General features: G+C 36.2%; 1 protein-coding gene across 5 annotated transcripts in view; it reads left to right on the forward strand.

Moving 5' to 3' along the window:
* RNGTT (RNA guanylyltransferase and 5'-phosphatase) overlaps positions 1–22,192 on the forward strand; it is a 191,927-nt gene that overhangs the window by 21,758 nt on the left and 147,977 nt on the right. For all 5 annotated transcript variants that reach the window (XM_064649997.1, XM_064649998.1, XM_064649996.1 and 2 more), the window contains exons 7-8: positions 3,591–3,700; positions 4,512–4,613. In XM_064649997.1, coding sequence (XP_064506067.1) covers positions 3,591–3,700; positions 4,512–4,613 — 212 coding nt within the window. The remainder of the gene's footprint in view (positions 1–3,590; positions 3,701–4,511; positions 4,614–22,192) is intronic.

A 22,192-nucleotide genomic window follows, 5' to 3' on the forward strand; every position in this document is an offset into this window, starting at 1 on the left:
TCAACGTAATTGCCTTTTACAAGACAGAACAATACTAATTCAGCTTTTGGTCTCTCGATGCCTCTGTATCTTTTTCTCTAATTATCTACCAATTTGAATTTGTATAATTTCTTAGCCTTTATTAAGTGTAGAACTTCATTTATACTGAATTGCATAGTGTTGTTTTCAGCCCATTCTTAAAATTAAGGGTAACAATGAATTCTTAAGCTACCATCACAGTCTGTATCCCTGTTACTAAAGTCACAGATGTCACAAAAATAAGAATATGCTACTAGGAAGTTTAGGGAAAATAAATTAATTATCTTATACCTAAACCAGACCTTGGAGATTCTTCTCAATATAATCCTTCCTTTTTGTTAGTGAAATGCTGACTCCTTTGAACCTGGTTTTGAAACAGTCGCTTGTCTGTTTTATAGAAGTTACATCTATCCCATGTTTTCTGAGTTACCTCTATGAGGACAAGACAAGCAAACAAAAGACAAACCAAGACAAATGCAAGCAATTCCAGTTCTGCAAAGCCTGTTTCATCACCAAAACCAAATGATTAGTTGAACACCTTTGTTAGTGAGTCACAGTGTGTTTTGTTATGTCTTTTTTGTTTGTACATGCCTAGAGGTAGTTACTGTGATTTGGTCCTGTATTTTGGTATTAAATCTAAGCTGATTAATGTAGCACCCTGTCTCTCACATCCTTTCTTTTAGAAGATATCTCTTCCTGACACATTTTGGAATGTTTCTTGTTTTCTGGAAGGCAATCTCTGAGCATATTGGCGCTCGATCAAGTCTGAGTAGCTGGTGATAGCCACTGGGTTCAGGAAGGTGTGGGGCTGTTCCCACTCACCCACTCCTCCAGATGGTGTTTAGGATCTGAACCAACACAAGATGATACACAATGCACTTCTTCAGATGAAGTGATGAGTGGAGAAATACAGTGGCAAGTGGGGCAAACTTGATTAGTACAGATGGTATGAAGGTTGTGCAGAGTGTAGCTACTAAGTGCATGTAGTTTCCTTGGATCCTTTAGGGATTTATAACTTTTGGTTTAGTAGCATTGCTGAGGACTCGAGTTGCTCCTGGGGATCTGAGTGCTCTGGCACATCTGCACCATGTTTTCCCATGTCCTGTTTTCATAGGAGTTGTTAGCTGAACAGTGGTGCAGAAATTGCATGGGTCTGGCTCAGTTATAGGACCTTATCCAAGGAATGTCCTCATGCAACCTGGAGTGTGAAGTTAGCTGAGCACGAATACCAAGTGACTCACCTTGTTTTCGTAGCACTGTGCCTTAGCTAGTGATTATACTTGGAGCAGATAATCTGCAAGAGACACTTACAAATGTTAGGCATGAATTTTGTGTTTATGACTCTTCTGGAAAATCTTTTCTGTTCCTGGCCTTTTGCTTTAATCTTAACCGTCGTAGTGCCATTGCACTCTGCCATTATTGGCAGAAGTAAGGCATGACCATCTTTCCTTTCTTTCATGGTGCTCTTAACCACTTACCAGAATTCAGACAATGTGCTGGCCAGGCACGAGTAGCTGTCTGCCTCCCTCGTCCACTCACCTGTGTGCTGATGCCCACATGGATAATATGGGCTGAGCGACACACTGAAAGTCTGGGGAGCTCAGGGTAAATAAGGTTATGAACTAGTATATTTCTTTAGGATGTGCTGCTCTCAGAATACCATTTGGTGATGTGACTGAGCTGATCTTAACTAAATGCAGGCTGTACTGAAAACTGTGGTCCTCCTTTCCCCGCACTCCTTGCATTCCTTCTGTTTCCCTTGTGCTGGCACTAGTGCTGAGTCATCCCATGGTGAGTTAGTTTAGGATACTAATTTGGCAGAAAATTACTAATTTATGATGTTATTTTTGCTAAATTAGTTCCTAGACTTGCTCAAGAGTAGAACAGATAACTGCCACAGCGTGTGGAAAGGAAAGGGGGCAAAAAGGTTCCTTTCATCAGTAGTATGCAGCTGGATTTGTTAAGGCTAGGTTCAAGCATTTTAGAGAACAGACACAAAATAATAGTACCTTCATTTGCAGGATTCATAGCTCAACAATGAAAAGTCATGGTTTGATCTCCTTAGTCTGCATTGAAAATTTATTTGAGATGCTGTTGAAATAACTCTGGTTGATTTGGGATCTCAGTAGAAATCTTTAATTTTGTAGCTTTGTAGACCTGATGGCTTTAATGTATTCTGTTATGCAGGATTTGTTTTTATTCCATTTGACATCAAACTTTTTCTGGAATATACAAGTTATTTTAGAGTCTTATTTTCAGTATTCTATTTTGATTTTTACTTAGCCTTTTCTGTGGCATTCATGATAACAACTCCACTTTAGTAACCTGATTTAGATTGAGAATAAAATTATGCAAATATATTTTTACACAAATATTTTGTTACAGACCCGCTGTTTATATTTTTCTTTTGTGAAGAAGGTTGTCCTAGCTCAACTGAGAACCATTTAAGTTTGCTGCTGCATAAGTACTTTCATTCTTTCAGTTGTCTTCCCTACAGTGTAAGCTTGAGCTTTGAGACGTGCAATGTGGTAGATCACCCAGGAGGAGATGAAATATGTGTAGTTGAACTTCTTGTACTGGAATTGCCATCTAGGTCTGATAAAATTAACATAACTGTTTGAAAACATGCATCTCAAAGATTCGAAAGGAGAAAAGTAGGACTTAACTTCTTCATCTGCTGAAATACTTGTTTTAAAAAAAAAATGAACCCCCTTGTGTCTAAAGATGTTTCCCAGTGACTTTAATTCACTAATTACTAAGCTACTTACATTTATCTCACATCTCTACTGTTACTGAGCAGCTCTTTCATTCCATGAATCAGGGCAAACATGGAATTGTTAATCTTGAAATACTATTTATATATTAAGAAATTTTATTTAACATTTCATAGGTCAATTATTTCCTTAGTTCCCAGTTTACTTATTTTGGGCCATGCCTTTTGACATACTTTAAAGAGGTGTTATGAAGGCTTCTACTAGAAAGAATTTTATGACCCTTAATGTACAGTGATTTGCTCCGGGCTTACAATATTGTTTAGTGTTTAGGTTCAGATTCTCATCCACAAATACATGTCTCACCCTATCTTATTATTATATAATACTTTGTGTACTAAGGATGATTAATTTAATCCCTGCAAATTCTATATGTGACCAATTTACTATTAAATACCTGATACTAGTGTTCTTTATTTTTAAATAACAACATTTTAGTTACAAATGAAAAATAAGTCAAACTGATGCTGTAGTTTGATGTGGGAGCTTCCTTGAGAGTATTAGCTAAATAGTGTAAACATTTAAGTACTATCTATCCCTTACTATTTACCTCCTTTTTTTTTTTTAATTATTTTTTCCCCCATAAATAACTCAGTTACTGGGTTTATAATATGGCTCACCTGTGAGTTTGCTGGCAAAGCTCAGCTGACGTATCTTGCTATTATGGGTAAATCTTTAAGGAATATTTAAGCTAGTACTGCTCGAGAGGGTTGTAAAAACAGACTTAATCTTGTATTGACATATTCTGATCTGCTTTTATGAAGGCTTAAATACTAATTGTTTTTCTTTTAATTTATTTAGGGTGCAATTTTCTTGGAAGGAATAACAGTTAAATATGTGACCCAAGTGACAACGCAACCAAAGTTAGGAGGAATACAGCAAAAATGTCAGCAATTCTGTGGATGGGAAGGGTATGAAAACTTAGAACTTGTTTATTTATACTGTCTAGAAACAAGTGTTATGTTTTGCAGAAGGACACAGCTCATTGTAAAAAAGAGAAAAAACATGACCATTTTTGAATGGGTTGTTTCTAAAATAAAGGAAGCCTCAAACACGCTTGGCAATGAAACAGTCTTGCATTGTACTATGAAATGGAATGATCGACTGTTAATGTTAAGAAACAAGATTCTAGAATTGCTTTTCCATTGAGATAACAAAACGTGTTCAGATGAATTACTGCTGTGCAAATTCCAGATGTAGCCTAGTCCAGGCATTTGTGTAAAATTTAGTGCTTGCTCAAGCAGTAGATTTATTTGTACAACTGGTATTTCACCTCGAGGTATCGAGATATTGTACTCATTTTTATAGCCAACTTGAATTTGTGTCTAATGTTAATTAGAATGTTGGCTTTAATGTCTCATATTCTGACCTTCTCCTTTCCGAAGTTGATGATCTGGTGAGTTGCTCACAGTGCTTCCTAACTTTCCGATGCTTTTATTTCTTCTAGTGCCAGTAATTTTGAATTCAAATATCTTTTCCTCTAAAGTTAATACTTTGAAGTTCCACATAATTCAGTGTTTTGTCATAACCAAATATCCTTTTTCTTATCAGATAGACATTTAATTTCTCATGGAAAATACTTTTTTGGAGGAGATGTTCTAACTTAGATTTAACCTTGCAACAAACCTGATACAAGATGTGATTTCAGTGTAATGTAAAAAATGTATTGCCTTGTGTGAGTATTTATTGCAGAACGTTAATAAACATGGTTCTTTTTTTTAGGTCTGGATTCCCTGGAGCGCAGCCTGTTTCCATGGACAAGCAAAATATTAAATTTTTGGAGCAGAAGCCGTACAAAGTTAGCTGGAAAGCAGACGGCACTCGGTAAGTTAATTTTAAATGAAAAAGAAACACACAGTAAATTGGGTGGACAGTTTGTGTTTTCTCAGGAAAGTGAATTTGCTTGTACAGAGGACAAAGCATAACAAAAAAACTGGCTTCAGAGATGAATTTTTTTTTCTGTCTTAATACGCAACATTTGCTGAAGTTTGAGGCCAAGTTTCTTTTTAGCAGCTGTTCTACAGACTGACTGTTAAATGTAATTCTTCTCTCTAACCCTTGCTTGTCTGTCAGCCAGGACTTGCCACCAAGGTCTTAGAATACTATCTTAAATAGCAGTAAGAGTTTGTTAAGCTGAAGACTTTATTTATGAAAGCTAAATTAAAACTTCTGATTGATCCTTCAGAATCTGGCTAGTAGTGGAAATTTCATAGGGTTTTTTTATTCATACTGTGATCCTTTGTTCAAACTCTTAGTTCATGTCGGCTAAAGAGTCGATAGTTTTATCTTGCCTCACCCATTCCCTTACAATCATTGTAGAAGTGCCTTTTGTTTAATAACAAACTACAACCTGATTGGTTGTTCTGACTGGACATCTTCTAAAGGTTTTCATCTGCTCTTTATTTTGTTAGGTTCGTTATCTTTAGTAATAGAGTGGAGTATCCTAGACATTGAAAATCATGGAAAATATGGGGAATTGGGTGTCTTACGAAAATTACCAAGTGGCTCCACATGGAGTCAGTCACGATTCAGCACAGTTCAGCCAGAATTAAGCTATCTCCTATAAAAAACCCCCAAACAACCCTTCAAATATCTCTCCTCTGTGGTGTTTGTGCTTCAAGGGTTTATTATCTTGGGCAGAGTATGGTGTGAAAAGACAAAGTAAACTTGCACTCAGTATGGCGTAAGAAATGGGTGGGAATATCTGGCTTCTTACATTAGCTGGTTGTATACACAAGCACTTGGGTAATGCAGTACAGGCGTTTCCGGGCTGGGAAGTTACAGCAATGCGGTGTTGGGAGATCAGGGCATATCCTTAGAGGAGTACAGGGCATTCAAAAGCTGCTGAGCCTGAACAACTAAACTCAGCCAACTTAAATGGACCTGAAGAGTCTTGCTTTGTCATATCCTATGTTATCTATTTGGAAAATTTCGGAGTATTCTCATTTTCTTACTCAAACATATGGATGCGATGCCTATATTCTGAGTACTGAAGCAGTTATATAGAAAATAGTAGGGCACCTGGAAAACTGCCTTTTGTGAAAGAAATTAAAATGTACATGTAATTTCTTTTAGAAATTTTCAGTATTTTGAACATTCTATCCTGTGGTTTAGAATGGTGACAAAACAGAATGGATGAAGAATAAAACCGAGGGAACTAAATAGTCATTTTAGTTTCTTTTGAAAACATAATAACCTGTAGTTAATTGTGGAGATACATAGACTGATAGATATATTCAGAGAAGAAAATGGAGCTACAAAGATCCAGTGTCAGTGAAATTGAGCTGAAGTAATGAGAGAGATTAAAGATGAAAACCTGAGCTATTATTTGGATATTTAGACACTGTACATGGTATGTACCTGAATCAACAATGAAAAATAACTTGATAGTTTTTACATTGGACATGCTTCTGATTATTTAGTTGTTCTTCAGCGATCTAGACTCCATATGCAATTAAACAGATCTTCATTAATTATTCTGAAAGCTTGTGTTGACAGGCGTGACCTTCCTGAATTTAATATTAAGACATCAGTTAGTGAGACTCATTTATGGATCCCCTGCTTCCTTTTGTCTGGAGATGAAGCCCCTGTCATCAGAGATCTCTGAAGCTGTTCTGTTAACTGTGGCTTAGGTGCAGCAGTCTAGACTTTGCCTATTAGAATATTATTAGGCTGGCATGTGGGTTTTTTCTTTTTTGGTTGGTTTGTTTTGTTCTCTCTCTTTGCTGCTGTTTCATCGACCTGATTGGACTTACAGAAAAGCAGATGCATAACTAATAACTTTCTATTATACTTTCTCACTGAAATAAAACACCGTCATCTCAGTTAATAGCAATATTTGCTCACCTTAGCCAAACTTCTTACATTTCATTGTTGTTAAATCTCTGAATTTTATTCCTGCAGCAGTAGTTTTCTCTAGAGGTTTCATGTCTGAAGCCTTTATTTGTACGTTATCTTAACTGGTATGCAGTGGCAGTAATTTCTTTGAGGACTTTTCTACAAAGGCATTTGCTATTCCCAGATTTCAACTTGAGCTGAAGTTTCACCCTTCTGGTTTAAGAGCTGTGTTGTTGTTTTTGTTGTTGAGGTGATGGGGTTTTCTGTGTTTTTTTTTCCAATGTTGTTTGGCTGTTTTTTTTCAGTTGGTAGAACAGTTCATGTTTTCTTGATTTCTTAGCGTTGTTATATTTTTCTACCCATAATTTTATAAAAATAGAAAGTATTTCCCTAAATAAAAGAGCATTATTTATCATCTTATGTTGACTAAACATTGTGAAATAGATTAGAATTACTGTCAAATACTTCAACCATAAAATATTTTGGAGAAATTTACTGGAGGGTGTTGGAGCCCTGAGTTCAAAGTCCTTTGACTTATCCTTGCTTAGTCTGTCCTGATTTGAAGAGTTTGTGCCTACGCTGTGGTCTTGCTTGTTCTGTATCTGGTTTCCAGGGCCCTTGTTCCATAAGCATCAGCAGGGCACACCTCCTTGTTCTCGCTCCAGCTTTCCTTCTGGAGCATGTTTGCCCCAAAAGGAAAAATGCAGCGTGAACAAATACTTCTCCCCTCCTGTTTATAACTGCCTATATGTAAAGATGTGTCCATTTGCATCTCAGGTTTAGAGAAGTGAACTTTAAATTAAAAGATCTGTGAAGCTCATTTAGCATTGGCACTCTTTGGTAAAATATTTCCTTTGTACCAGCTATTTGGGTGTACATAAATACTATATGCAAAGTCACCGTGTTTTGGGAAAAACCACCTCTAAAATTATATTGCTTTAAGTTATTATTATTAAAAATTAAAAAGTCACTGAGTTCTGCAGCTATTCTGTCTGGTTTGGTGTAATTTCTGTCCTGTATATTTATCGGAACAGTTGTCAAACCTCTGGTGTCTTATAAATAATCTTAATGCTAATCTATCCATAAGGCACAGAAATCCAAAGGGCAAGTTTCTGACTACTAAAATCATGCCTTTTGGCTTTGTTGAGATGAAATATACGTTGTATGGTAACAGTAGCTACAAGGTAGGTACAACTTTTTTGCAGTGCTGTGTTTCTGAAATAGTAGTTACTGTCTGAATAAGGTAGTCGTAACATGTTCAAGGCATTTACTGCATGACTGTATTATCAGCTTTGTACTGTAAAATGATTAACCCAGGTGGGTAATGGCTTGTTGAACCCCTTCATATGTGTCTCGTTAATACTCTTTATAGCAGATGCTTGTTCTAATGAGCGGAGCTGAATGTTCAGACAGGAGTAGGGTTGGTAAAGTAATGAGACACCAGTTTTGAAAAAAAGGCTGCTACCACTAAGAATAATAAAAAGTTGCAAAATGTCTGTGGAATAATTAAAATCAATACAATCAAACAAGACTAGGTTTTATAATGGTAAAATGTGACCTGCACTAAATGCAACCTATTAAGGGGCGTAAGTTATTTTCCTACATTTGTATGAGTACCTTTTTTATTTTTCACATCTGTACCCATACAGTTTTAGTAAAAAATAATGAATATGATCATAATAGTATGGCTGTTCAATTATGGTAAGGCAGCTATTTAAAAAAATGCAGAATAGGTAGCTCTTGTAGAAGACTTAAATTTGGAAAATATTAATGCAAGTTTGATGGCTTACAGATATCTAAGTGTGAATAAGTAGGTGCAGAATGTAAAAAAAACTCTTTGAGAATTGCTGCTAGTTGTCTAAAAGGTGTTTGTAACAAAATAGTTAAAACATCTCTGAAGTTGGTTATTTTTTCATGATTAGCAAATTACATTTTGGGAACAAGGCCTGTTGCCTAAATCATTCTCATTTTGTTGGTATCACAATACAAAATAAAATAGTAAAGCTACACTTCACAGTATGATAAAACTGGTGGGCAATTTTTTATTGTTAATCAAATAAGTTTATCTCAAATATATCAACCAATAAATATATATATATATATTTATATAATATTGATTTATACTGAATGTAGTTCTTTTGATTTAGTTACTGTATTATTGTTCTTGTGATAGCTTCGTAGGCTTCTTCAGTTCAGCTTTTTGTACAAATTGAAGAAAATTTCTGTTTTCGTTAAAAACCTTAAAATTATTGGCAGTTGCAGCCTCTTCAGAAAGAGATGTGTGACCATTACTAGAAGGAAGTCTACTTGGTGTGTTTTAAGATAACTTCTTATGCATCTTCTTAAAAGATGCATAAGATCATGAAGAAGAGGTTGAAGCTTCTCCCTGAATTTCCATGGCTCAATACTTTTCCTTTTCCTATACATGATGAGATGAAGCTTACATGCATAACAGAAATTGCAGATTCCTAATATGAGAAGTTATCCAAAAGTCATTTGGTCCAGAGTAATTAGTGAAATTATGATCACTGCTAAAGAACAACTCTAAAAAATATTAAGAAAACCCAGAAACAGATTTTTTTGCTTGTTTGTTTTTGAAATTAAGAGGTAAAAGATACTAGGCCAAAATTAGGTGGCAAGATAGCAAAATGGTTGCCTCTCTGTAAAGGATTAAAGAAGAGACAGTTGAATAGGTTCATGAAAAACTATTATCCCTGAGAGACAGGTGAAAGTTATAGAGAAAGCTGGGATAATAATGAGAATGGTGGAAGACAGAGAACATTGGAGAGTAGTACTAATCCAATTAAAAAACAAATCTATGCACTTGAGATCTCATTATTAAGAACAAGAGACCAGCTTGTCATGAAAGCAGACCTAGAGAATGGAAAGATTGTCTCCTGGGAGCAAAGATATTAATGTGGAGTTGAACTTGAAGGAGACTCTATTGGGAATGAAAAAGAAGGCATAGATTAATTTTTAGATGGGTACAAATGACATGACCAGATTCTCATGAATGTGGAATTTTGTGCCCAGTACTGGGAAGTGCCTGAATTGGAGGTTTACATAATTGTTAGGGTATTCTTTCCTAATTTAGAGGAGGGGGACAAAAATATAGGATGTTGAGATTTTCAGACATCTTCAGAAATGGTGCTAGGAGGAAAGTTAAGGGCTGGCAATCACTGGAAAGCATTTGTAAGAGTTTTTTTCAAGGTATGAATACTCCCTTCCTGGGCACCTTGCTCTCTGACCCAGATAGCTAGTGAGAAGGTGAATTATATATTGTGTTTTGAATGTCATTCAGTCATGTTTAGGGTTAATACATATTTATGGTCTTGGAGTAAGGAAAAATGTTTGCCTCCTAATCATAGGATGGGATGAAGAACCACACAAGAATTGTCTGGGTACTTTTAAACCACACCTTCCTTTCCTTTTCCTTCCTTCTCTCCCCGCTTATCTTGAGATTTAAATATTAATTGATTTTGACGATCAGTTGGTAATTCTGTGTATCGCTTCTTCTGTGGTTGTGGCACATTTTAGTGGTGTGAAGTTTTAAAGGGGATGGACATGTACCAAATAGACTTTTCAGGACCAAATGAATTTTTTTTAATAGGAGTGACAGATTTTGTGAACAACCCAAGTTATTCCAAGTTAAATGAGCTTTGTTCAAACTGTGCTTATGTAACTATCAGCAATGGGCTCAACTGGTAATTATACGTCATTTCTGCGTGTAGGACAGCCACTCTTCTGATGTTTGTTATTTTCATTGAATGCCTTAAAGAGGTAATTGTAACGGTTTTTCTATTATTATTTGCGTGAAATTGTCAAAATGGTATGGTACTTACAAAAGAGATTTGGAACAAAAAACTTTAGTTAAAAGATTAAAGTGACTGTTGCTAGTCCACTCCTTCGGTCTCTGCAGTGTGTTGTTTTGTGCTATGTATTTAAGGTCTTTGAAAAGAAATGCAGTTTTTGTTTACGTGGCATAGTCCCTTGTGGTCCTTCTTTATAGTTATTTTGACTATTCTTTAAGGGAAAAGAAGCTCACCCATTTTTAAACTAATTCTGTACATCTGCCTCTGTAGCTGGAAGAATTTTGGTTTAGGAGGAGTCTGCAATTCCTGTGGAATTTATTTCACTGACTTTATTTAGAATAATATTCTTAACTGGAGATAGCATATATTTTGTCTGGAAACTGAAGTTGTGCAAGTTATTAAAATGGTTGTCATAAAGCTTTTACTCCCCTCCAGTCGAGATTAAAAGCTATAAATAAATGGCTTTTATAGACTACCATACTAGTCAGTTGTTAGGAACCTGCAGGTTAACTTTGGAGTGTGTAGTAATAACATAATGTCATAAGAATCTGCAAAAGTGTAGAAAAGTCACATATGTGATTCTGGATTATATTGTGTAAACTGACTTTCTAATGACTTGTGAAAAGAGCAGTTCATAGATGTTAAGCACTCTGAACAGCACTCTTCTTAATTTTCTAAAAAGCAGATGCCTAAGTCATGGTTTTATTTTGTATGTTCAGGTAGGAGGGAAAGAGGATTTGATATGGGATGGAGAGACAGGAATGATGTGTTTTGATGCTGGAAAGTTGGAAGTTTAGGAGCTGAGGTTCGAGTTGTTGCTCGCTCTGGATCTTAATAATCCTGTACAGTTGTATTGGGCAGTAAATTTAGGATTACAAGTCTGATACCAGTCTTTTTTCCACAGCATTAAAACCTGCGACTATAACATGCTTATTTGAGTTTTCATTTTTGAGTGGAAAAAATAAAGCTTTGATAAATTGAGTTCAGATTAAGGGCACTTTCAGTTTGTTTAGCATGTCTCTGCCTCTAGGTAAAGACATTGTAGCTTAGGGTGAAGAGGCTCCAGTGCAAGGTGACCTCATCATCTCCACCTGTTGGCATGTTGTCCTTTTCTCCTGTTTTACCTATTGTGCAGGGAATGAGAGCATGCCTAGACTTTGGCTAGCAGACTGACTTTGATAGCAGAAAAGGGACTGTCGGATTTTGATAGCCAGACTCATGGGCATCACCAGATAACTCATCGGTTTTGTTTAACTATTAATTAGGAACCAGGGGAGGTCTCTCCTGACTGGCAGATGGTCGGTCAAAAGAGGCAACACAGAATGTCGTAAGGTGTTAAACTAATATCTGGAACCATTGGGTATAAAAATATACTGGGTTTTGTGGGTTTTTTTGGGGTGATGATGGTGTACTTATGTGTTTGTTACTAAGGCATTTCCATATCACATTGTTGCTTCTCCATCCCATGAAGTCTTGTTTTTAAAATCGTTGAATCAATGTAGAGGAAGGAATAAGTAGGTGTGACAGAACATGTCATCCCTCATCTGGATTCAGATTTACTTGAATGGCCAAATAAAGTATTCTTTCTCTAGGTTGTGGTTTCTCTGTCAGCAGCACCATCAGGACTCTGAAAAGAAGGGGTAGAAGGAATCTCTTGGTTTTATGTCCCTTTATTGAGTGGTTAAGGAGCACTGCTAATGTGATACCATACAGGAAGTATATTTTGTGAAACAACAGGCTTTTGGCAGTTTTATGGTCACAGTTCTGGGCTCTTTGGAAAGTACTACCTAACTGATAATTCATATATAACTATTTGAGTATTTGGACAGATTGTCTTCTAAGCAAGCTCTTTTGTTTGTTTATAAATAGTTAATGCATTAAAATGCTTATTATGTAGCTTGTGCTATGAATACTAATCTTAGAATATTCAGCTGTAGTCCTAAAATGTTCTAATTAGATCAAGATAAATGGTGTGCCTGCATGGGTACCTGATGTTCAAGCGACCACTATCAGTGATTACTGCTTTATTTATTTATTTTCCTTTCTGCCAGATGACTTCCAATAGTGGAACAGTGCATCCTGTGCTTCTGGTTCTCCTGGGGAGGGATTACAAACACATCCATGAAGTGTAATGGCTTCAGCTCTTTCAGGGAAGAATGACATTCGGTTTGTGAAGTTTAGCTATACAGAAATCTAGGGCAGCCCTTTCTCTTGGAGCTGGTCTTCTTTGTGAGCACAAATGATAGTTGTGTTCCTTCTGAGACTTGTGCTGGTGATGCAGACAGAATTGACCCAGTGTACATTCTGGCATAAATCAGTTCAAAGTCAAGGGAATTTCCTTTTTCAAAGCTGTGTTACTCTTTCCTTGACTGCTACATTATAGCCCTCTATGAGAGACATGATGGTTCTCTTGTTTGGGGAAAGAAGGAATGTAACTACTTGTCATCTGATGTGAAATTAATTTGTTTTTCATTCATATATATATATATATATATATATATATATATATTCTTTTTTTAGCCTATTGCTAAATTTCTCTTTAAATTTCCAAAATATTTTCAGACTAAGATTCTAAAATTTGTGGAGAGGGATGGGTCAAACAAGTTCAAGCAAACTTGAAGCTCTATCTGTAATAAATAATGAAGATGATAGTAACAACAATAATAAAAATTAAGAAAGAATTCAACAGTTCAATCAAGCTTGAGGTATAATTTGTTCCATTACTCTTACAGCTTTTAAAAAAAGTAATCAGACCATTACACTGTACAGTTGTTTTCCAATAGTGTTCTAATTGCTAATTTAGAAATGTACTTTAATATACACGAGCACTTAGAATCATTAAAATTTGGATGAAACAAAGAGAATCTAGATTTTAAAATAAATGTGTTAGTATACAGATTGTATATGTATGGGTCAGATCTTTCCTAGCTCATTAATAATTCTTTTGTCATAATATGCTATAAGAACTCTTCAATATATAGTAGTTATAGATTAATTTATCCTTTGTTGTAGGTCAAATGACGATTTCAAGGCAACTTGAAATTTAACCCGTAATGTTTTAATATCCTTCTAGAAATAAAGAAACATCCCTCCCTCCCAGCACTCTAACTTAATTAAAACCCTGGAAGACAGACAAGAAAAACACTGTAACTGGATAGTCTTTTTTAACCTTGCTAAATTCTTGGTTTTACCAGCAGAGTTTCACAGTCAAATAATATTTTAGATAGAAAATGTAGTTTTACATTAGTTTTGAATTTGCCATCTGTTAGATTAATTAAAGGCATCTTTATCTTTGATTTATAAAACAGAAAAAAAGTAAAGTTTGAGCTCAGTCTGAACTGTGATACTTTCTTAGGAGGAATGATACTAGTTTCCACACTTTGTAAGCATTTTTCCATGGTCCTTAGTATTACTGTTGTCTCCTTCATTCAAAAACTGACTTCTCTTTTAATGCTGGTGCATATTGTATACTGGGGGAGGGGATACCATGAAGTTGTATAATGATGCAACATTATTTCTGGCTTTTGCATTAATCCATTAGTTATATGATCTCATGCTCTTTGCTGGTTTGGGTTTTTTTTTGACTGCAGCTGAATTTCTGGGCTCTCACTGACCACTGTAGCAGCTGTACGAGCTTTCTCACCCGACAGAGTTAATTTAGAACCTTGTAAGGCAGCAAAGTGTGGCCACATCTCTTCCTGCTTTTGGTACCTTTTAGATATCAAAGCTTGCATTGTTTGTTACTGTAGGTTTGGGCATTCTGAAGATTTCTGTAGTAAATGTCATCTGCAGATCCACTGTCTCACTTTTAATGATGTTCAGGGCCATAACAGTCACAAAATATCCTATCTGGACCTTGGCTTGTCAAGGGGGGCAAATGAAAAGGGAAACTTGCATTCGGATTTTGATGGAGAGTAGTGGCAGGCAAAAATAAGAAAAAGATTTTGATGCTGAGTGAGGTAACAGTGGAGGAGACTGATGACTAGTAAAATTATGGAGATGGAATACCTATATAAGCTGTGTAGTATCTTTTATCCTACAGTGGTGATTTGCACAGAGTTACGCCATCTGCAGGGATCCATAAGATTAACAAATCTTATGGAAATTAAGTTCTTTTTTCTCAAATAAGCAGGGTGAATTGATGGATATCAATTCATCAATGCCTGGAAGTATTTAAAAGACATGGTGACGCTTAGGGACATGGTTTAGTGGTGGACTTGGCAGTGTTAGGTTTGCAGCTGAATTCAATGATCTTAAAGACCTTTTCCAACTGAAATGATGCTACGAATATCAAAATTGAGCATAGCCCTCCCATTGTGATACATGAAGTGATCAATAAGACAAAAAAATTATATTTTTCCATACTAGCATTGAGTCAGGGCAGCAATATATTGAAAAAGTGATTCAGAACATGAGACTGAATGTTGGAAACCTTCTGATGAAATTAGATGTTGGCATAGCAGATGCACTAGGATAACTTTCTTAACTCTAACATGCATATTGGAAAGCATTAATTTTGTTTAGGAAAGATGCAAAATAAATATGAGAAATAACATTTTATTTTCCTAATAGCTGAAGAGTAAAAAAATTGTTACAGAGTTCAGGTTTTGAAAAAATCACTACAGTTTTGTTAAGATAAACTTCTGGGTTACTGCTGAATCTGCTGCAGATACCCAGCCTGATCAGAGTTGTCATTGTGAGCACATTTGAACACCTAATGCAAGCTGAGTGCTTGATCCCATAGTAAGAGTTTAGCCAAGGCAGTTTTAAAGCCTTAGGGAACTGATCATTTCACCCCAAGAAGACATCTTACAATTGTGAAAGTTAACCAGAGGCTGAACACTTTTGAGGGTGGAGAATTGGTGGAGAATTTTGACATGTGACGAATACAGGTGCTACTGAACATAGTAAGAGATACACAAGGATACATTTACTAAACAGCAGCCTAGTAACAGTATTTTAATATTGGGGGAAAAAAACCTTGATTGTAGAAAATAAGTTTGGATCATTGATGAAAAGGTTTTGCTTTAAATTTAAAACATTATGATTGTAATGAGAAACAAAAAAGAGATCAATAATGCATGTTTTCTCTTTATAAAATGACAGATTTGGTTAAATTAAGGGAAGTAGTTAATAGAAAGACTGAAGAACACAGTCAGGAGTGTAGATGAGGAATGACATTTCCTCTGAGTTCAATCTACCATTTTGGTAGGAATTTTTATAAGGGAAAATTGGCTTTTTGACCTAGGAATACTGGTAGATCTCATGCTTCTGGACCTTGACAAAATTTCAATTTTTTTTTTTTTTTTAATAGAGATTGAGGCTAAGAAGTTTGTTAGAATTTTAAGATAGGTAAAGAACAGATTGAAAGAAAATGACAGTGGATGCTTTTGGAAGAAAATACATAAAAAGCCACAGGTGGAGATCCTGAATATTAATTTTGTATTTTCATTAAGAATTTTGAAACAGAAAATGAGGGAGACAAGCCACTGAATTTACTGAGGAGCAGAATAATAAAACTAGGAGGATATTTAGTTGTAGAAAATGCAAGGTCAGGAATGAGGCTGTTAATTGGAAATTACTGTCAGTCAGAATCTAAGGGATTTTTCAGTTTAAAATGCTGTGGAGACTGTTGATGGCAGACTTTAACATAGAAATATGTGAGAGAAATATAAAGTGTTGTTATACTTAGCACAGACTAACTTCCAAAGGCCTGTGTGTTTTTTAAAAAAAATTATTTAGAATATGAACTGTCAAGTTGAATACAAGATTCTACAGCAGCTTATGTGTATTAAGTTGTGTTTCTTGCTGGTTGATACACTGTGTACTCGTGCAAATGAAAACATGTACAAGTTTGGAGAAGGTGTTTGTGATACCTGTCAGTGTGCTGATTAAAAAGACATTGCTTTCCTTTTGTTTACATGCTGAAAATAATATATAAGATGTCATGTAAGTTCCTTGTGTTTTTGTTCTTGTATTCAGGTTTTATCATCCTTCAGGAGACAGAGTTTGAAGTAGCAACCATTGCTAGCAGCAATTAATAGAAGAAAGCAACCTGAGCCTCACTCAGTTTATCAGGACTTCAGCGTGTATTGTTCCATCTGCCACAAGCCAACTTCAAACTTGTCTAATTTAAACTTACTCTAGATCCAGCACAGTCTGGATTTGGGTCAGAACATGGAACTGCAGTGGTGTAGTGACACAGATAATATCCTACTGTCAGTGGATAGAGGGCAGTCATTAATTTTCATTCTCCTGGCCTTTTTTGCAGCGTTTGATGTCTGGCCAGAAGTCAGTGCTTCCTTGCCAGGAGGGAGTGTCAGAGTCCAAAGTAAAGTGCTCAAATGGCTTGGCCTCATCCTGGGTGATCAATCTACAGAGAAGCGACACGCTCATGATTTTGAAGTGTTGCCAGTCATAAAAGGAAATTAGGAAATTAAAAATCATATCTGCAACAGGATTTTGCTGTTGCCTCTGCATCAGCGAACATATTAGTGATGCTAATTGCTATTCTGTGTTGGGTAATGCTTGTTTGTGTGGGAGGGCAGCTGTCATGGTTTGAGATAGCCCCAAAATCCAATTCCCTAGTTCCATCCCCCCCCTCCCACATCTCAGTCTAATGTGAGATGGGCTTTTCCAGACAAAACAAACCACTACAGCAGCGCTTTCACAAGACTGAATTCTAGGCTGTGTAATGAACTCACTTGGGAATGGAGAGCTGCCATGTATTTTGTGCTTGGAGTTGATGATGGAATTTCTTACATTTTGCATTCTTTAATGTGATAATACAGACACAGGCATGTTTAAAAAGGAAAATGAATAAAAAGCAGCAACAGCGGTACTGTGTCGAAATAAATAATCTTCTTTGATATAGCCTGTCTGAAGAAATACTGCAGGGCAAAGAAAGCTCCTAGAGGAGCTGAATTTTTAATCTTCCTTTAAAACAATATTTCTAATCCGTTTTCTACTTCTAGATTTTTTTTCAGAAAATTACTTTTGTGTTAAACACAGAAGATGAGGTCTTACAGTTTTGAGGAAGCTGTGCCATATTTTTTTTTATATTATACTTAAGGTTTTTAAAACTCCTATAGAGCACCAAATTAACATATATAACCTTATTGCTAAGATGGTTGCTGTGATTTTAGCTGAGAAAGAAGTTAAACATACATAAAGCACATCACAAAATTGAAGTCAGGGGCAAAACTACTGTGAACTTCTAGGAGATTAGTTTAGCTGTAAATATGTTTTGGCAGACACTACACCACGTGTAGTGATGTACTGTGCTGGGGGGTATTTTCAAAGCCAGTTTTGTGAATCCTAAGAATCTGGGAAAGAAGGTAGAGGACACATATTGTGGTGGGTACAGGATTGGATTTGGAGCTTAGTAGATGCAGTTCTGTTCTTGTTCCTTAATGACTCTGGGTTATGGGACACCAAGTAATTTGCCTTATTTTGCATTAAGTAATATTTTCCTGAAACGTACTTTCAAATTTAATGGTGGAAAATGCTAAACATTCACATAAAGGAGAAACCTCAGTTTCTAACTTAGCATTTTCATTTCAGCTTCAAAATTGTGTAAAAACTAAAAATGCACAACCACCACCAAAACAAACTCCACTGAAAATGGAAGTCTAATAAAATCATTCTTATAGCGTGTATTTGGGCCCAGCTGATGTGGACTGCATGAACAGGATATATGTGGAGGCAAATGAGCCTTTGAAAGAGTTGTCTTTATTTGGGTATGCTAAAAATAATTGATTTCCAAAGAGAAAACTTTATTTGGTTGTTGACATTTTTTAAAGTTTAAAGATTTAAGTTATTAGTACTCTGGTAGGTGATTTGGAGATCTGCTTGTCTAATGCCAAGAGCTGTAGTTCTTTGCTAATGAAATTTTCATCCTATTTCCTGAATTATCATGTTAATACTAATGTCCAATTAGAATTAGTAATGGACCTTGCCTCAGGATCAGAAGTGAATGAAAAGTAGCTTCTAATGAAACTTCAGATTTTAGCATTTCTATGACTAGATATTTTATCTGCTTGTGAGATTAATCTGTGTGGACAGTGTGACCCTTTTTTCTTTAACTCGTCAGAACTTCTGTTTCAGTGGAAACTGGTTTGTAGTGGTTGGACTGACAGTTTGAAGAGATAATGGTTGTAGCTCAAACATGATTCTGTGCTTCCATATATAGTTTTCAAAGGTGAATGAGCAGTTCTGTTATTGCTCTTATTACTGCTCTGCTTTTGCTCTTTTATTCACTTATCTGGTTTTACATTCAAATTGAGCCATCTAAAACAGGACCACATCATCTTGTGTACTTGCACAGAATCTAAAACAATAGGGCCTGGTTACTAATTGGAGCTTTTGGGTGCTCACATAATAGAGGTAATTAGTGATAAATGTACAGCTGTAATAGCTGTACATTGTGGGCAGTACAATGCATGACAGTTAAGCTACTGTGTGCTGTCTCTGGTGAATGTATTTGAGAAATCATGTCTCTTCTTTCTCTGTCTGTGTGGTGTTGCCCAGAGGCATGCTCTGTATTCTGATTTAAGTGCTTACCTGCTAATACCAAATTTTTTTTTTGTATTCAAAGTCAGCACATGCCATTTCTCAGTAGCTCTCTGAAGTAAGATATAGAATCATACAAATTCTAGAATGGTTTGGGTTGGATGGGACCTTAAAGATCATCTAATTCCAGCCCCCCACCATGAGCAGGGATGTCACCTACTCAGTCAAGATGCTCAGGGCCCCATCCAACCTAGCCTTGAATACTTCCAGGAATGGGGCATCCGCAATTTCTCTGGGCAACCTGTTCCAGTGCCTCACCGCCCTCTGAGTTATATAATTGAGGTTCCTGGTGATCTTTGCTTAGGAATCTTTTGCATTCAGTTGTAAGATTTACCATTGTCCCTCTTATTTAGAATTTACAGTATAAACAGCTAACACTGACAAATTTTAAAAAAGAGAGAAATCATGGAAGAAGAGATGTAACAGTAGTGCTGTGGTCTCAGAGAGAAGAGATATTCCCACTAGTGGTTGATCGAGGCATCCAGCTACCACTTCTAAGTAAATTTCCATAGATTTTATTTTGAGTGAAAGATCTAGAGAAAGTGATGGTAAGTTCATTTTGATATTGAAGTAATAGATTTTGAGTAAATCTTCTGTGTGTTGTCTGAACCTGTAGATGCTTTAGATGGCTGAAAACAAAACCTTTTCACAGTTTGTGTTTTCGTTTCTTTCAAAGCATTTGCAAGATCACTTATTATACCACACATGTAATGAAGATACAAGTATGGGGTTTTTTGAAGTGCTAGGTCTTGTAAAGCATTAGATACTATTTTGTCATTGAAGCAAGTTACAAGGAAAGCATGTGTTTAAACCAGCAGTGAATATGTGAGTGCAGATTGCTGCTTAAGTTTATTTATAGAATTAAAATTCAAGTAGAGTGCTTTTATTTCTGTTATTTACGCACCTCTTCTTCTATTCCCATGGATTCTTTTATTTTTGAGAAAAACACAAAATGTTCTTTTTAGTTAGTTTTAATTTGGAATAAATTAGCTTGGTTTGAAAAATGAATGTTGTCTGTAGAGTATTCTTGCTTCCGAAGAACTGGTGCCATGTTTTCTAATTGAATGTATATTAACTCTTTTTTCCATGTACAGCTTTCAGCTCTTCTAATGTTGCTTCTTCCCCCGCTTAGGTTTTCTGCTCATATATGTCTGTTTTTCCCCAACTGATTTGTAGCATCTTGAAGTACTCATCTTGTGTGTGGAGAAGCACTAGTTGAGCCGATGTATAGTGAATTATGATTATAGTCATAATACTGAAATAAAGTATTTGTTTAAGCATCACGGAGTCCTGCACTCCTGAAGTCAGATCTGCTGATTTCTAGAGGGAGGATCTGTGCATGTGTATACCATTTGCCTGCAGGGCTTCTGGGAGGTGCTTGCTGCTTTGTTTTGGCAGCAGAGATCCTGTGGGCATTACTTGTAAGAGCAGTGGTGAATTTTAGAAACAACTACTGATAGCTTGTTATTTCTTTATAACCAGGACCTTCCAAGGAGAAATGGCTAAATTATGAAAAGTATTGTTCCCCCCCATATGTCCAAAGACAAGTATGAAAAGTTCTTTGCCAAATGAGTTTTCAAAATATGCTTGCTAGCTTTCACAATATTGTGGTGTGGATGGGGAAACTGCTATAATCTTTTACATTTAGTCACATATTTTTCTATTCTGTACTGTCAAAGCAACTGAACTGCAGTCCAGATGGGTTATTTGCTCTGGGAAGATCTCTGTCCCTTCCCTATTTTTATTAGAGGCTATTCAAGAACATTAAATGTTGTGAAATTTTAGAACCTTTGAACTATCTTGACTGTAGTACTCCTATTTTCTTTCTTTTTGGTTTTCAGTGATTTTTACTTCTTTTGCAGAATAAAACTTCTGTAATAACACTTTTGCTTTTAGCATGGGTGAAATGAATGGATCACTAAAAGAATAAGCTCAGGATAGGGTCACACTCTTAGTTTTGGTGTAGGAACACAAACGTGGTCAGTTATGGCATGATCAGGCATCAGTTTGTTTACAACAGCTCAGGTGATAATTAGTAAAACTGACATAACTCAGATTTGACTGAGACACAGAACTTGGACCTACTTTGGATTTTGCATGTCAGCTTTGTCTCTTGTCTGATTATATTTTGCAGTGCCGTTCAACCATGGTGTTTCCTGTGTGAACATTTGGACACATCTTCATAGCTAGATTGTTCTTTTCCCTGGTCTTACTAAGTGCAGTAGCATCTTGTTTGTTCCTAAGAGGCACTTTTCTGGTGTTTTTTGTTTTGAGCCTTCCAAGCCCCACAACAGTTTCTATCTTACTTTATCACATCAGATTTAAGGTTCTAGTCTTCGCTTTCAGCACTTGTGGTATTCGAATCACAGAATGGTTTGGGTTGGGAGGGACCATAAAGATCATCTAGTTCCACCCCCCCTGCCATGGGCAGGGACATTTTCCACTAGACCAGGTTGCTCAGAGCCTCATCCAACCTGGCCTTGAACATTTCCAGGGATGGGGCATCCACAGCTTCTCTGGGCAACCTGTTCTGGTCTCTCATCACCCTCACAGAGAATATGCTCAGCACCTTCATTAGTTCTCATTCACTGCCAAGATGTTGACTTATTGCACCTGGCCTTTGATTTTAGTTTCCGCCGAAATTTCTTCAGTTTCCTATCTCTGGTCAGAAGGTGTGTGTGCTCCTAGGCTGCTGCACAAGTTTGAGAAGACCTTTGTCTGCACAGCTGCCTTGTTATTCTTCCTGAAACTCTGCTTTAGTACTCTTGTTGTTTAGTACTTTACAAAGGTAACTTAGGTGTGTTACAGCTATTGTGCTGTTTAGCATCCCTTGTGGGTTTTGTCCTTTTTTTTTTCATTCTTTTTTTCTGTTTATTTGTTCAATTTTTTTTTTAATATGGTACCTGTATAAAACAATCTTCTGTGAGATTAGCACAGAGAGGTCTAAATTAATGACTTGAGCTCCCAAGTGCTGTCATAATGTAAAGAAACTTGTAGAAAAATCATATATCTGGAACTGAAAGAAGCTCACAAGCTACTGGTGATAGTATGGTAAGATTTGGTGTTTTCTTTGTGAGAGAAATGTACCGTGGCTGAATTTGTCAGTATTTTAATGAGAAGTGGCTCAGTAGTTGGCTGGGACTTTTCAATGCTGCAGTGACAGATAGCCGGCAATACAAAGGA

Source organism: Pseudopipra pipra, chromosome 3 (assembly GCF_036250125.1).
Source record: "Pseudopipra pipra isolate bDixPip1 chromosome 3, bDixPip1.hap1, whole genome shotgun sequence".
In the NCBI taxonomy this organism is placed as follows: domain Eukaryota; kingdom Metazoa; phylum Chordata; class Aves; order Passeriformes; family Pipridae; genus Pseudopipra; species Pseudopipra pipra.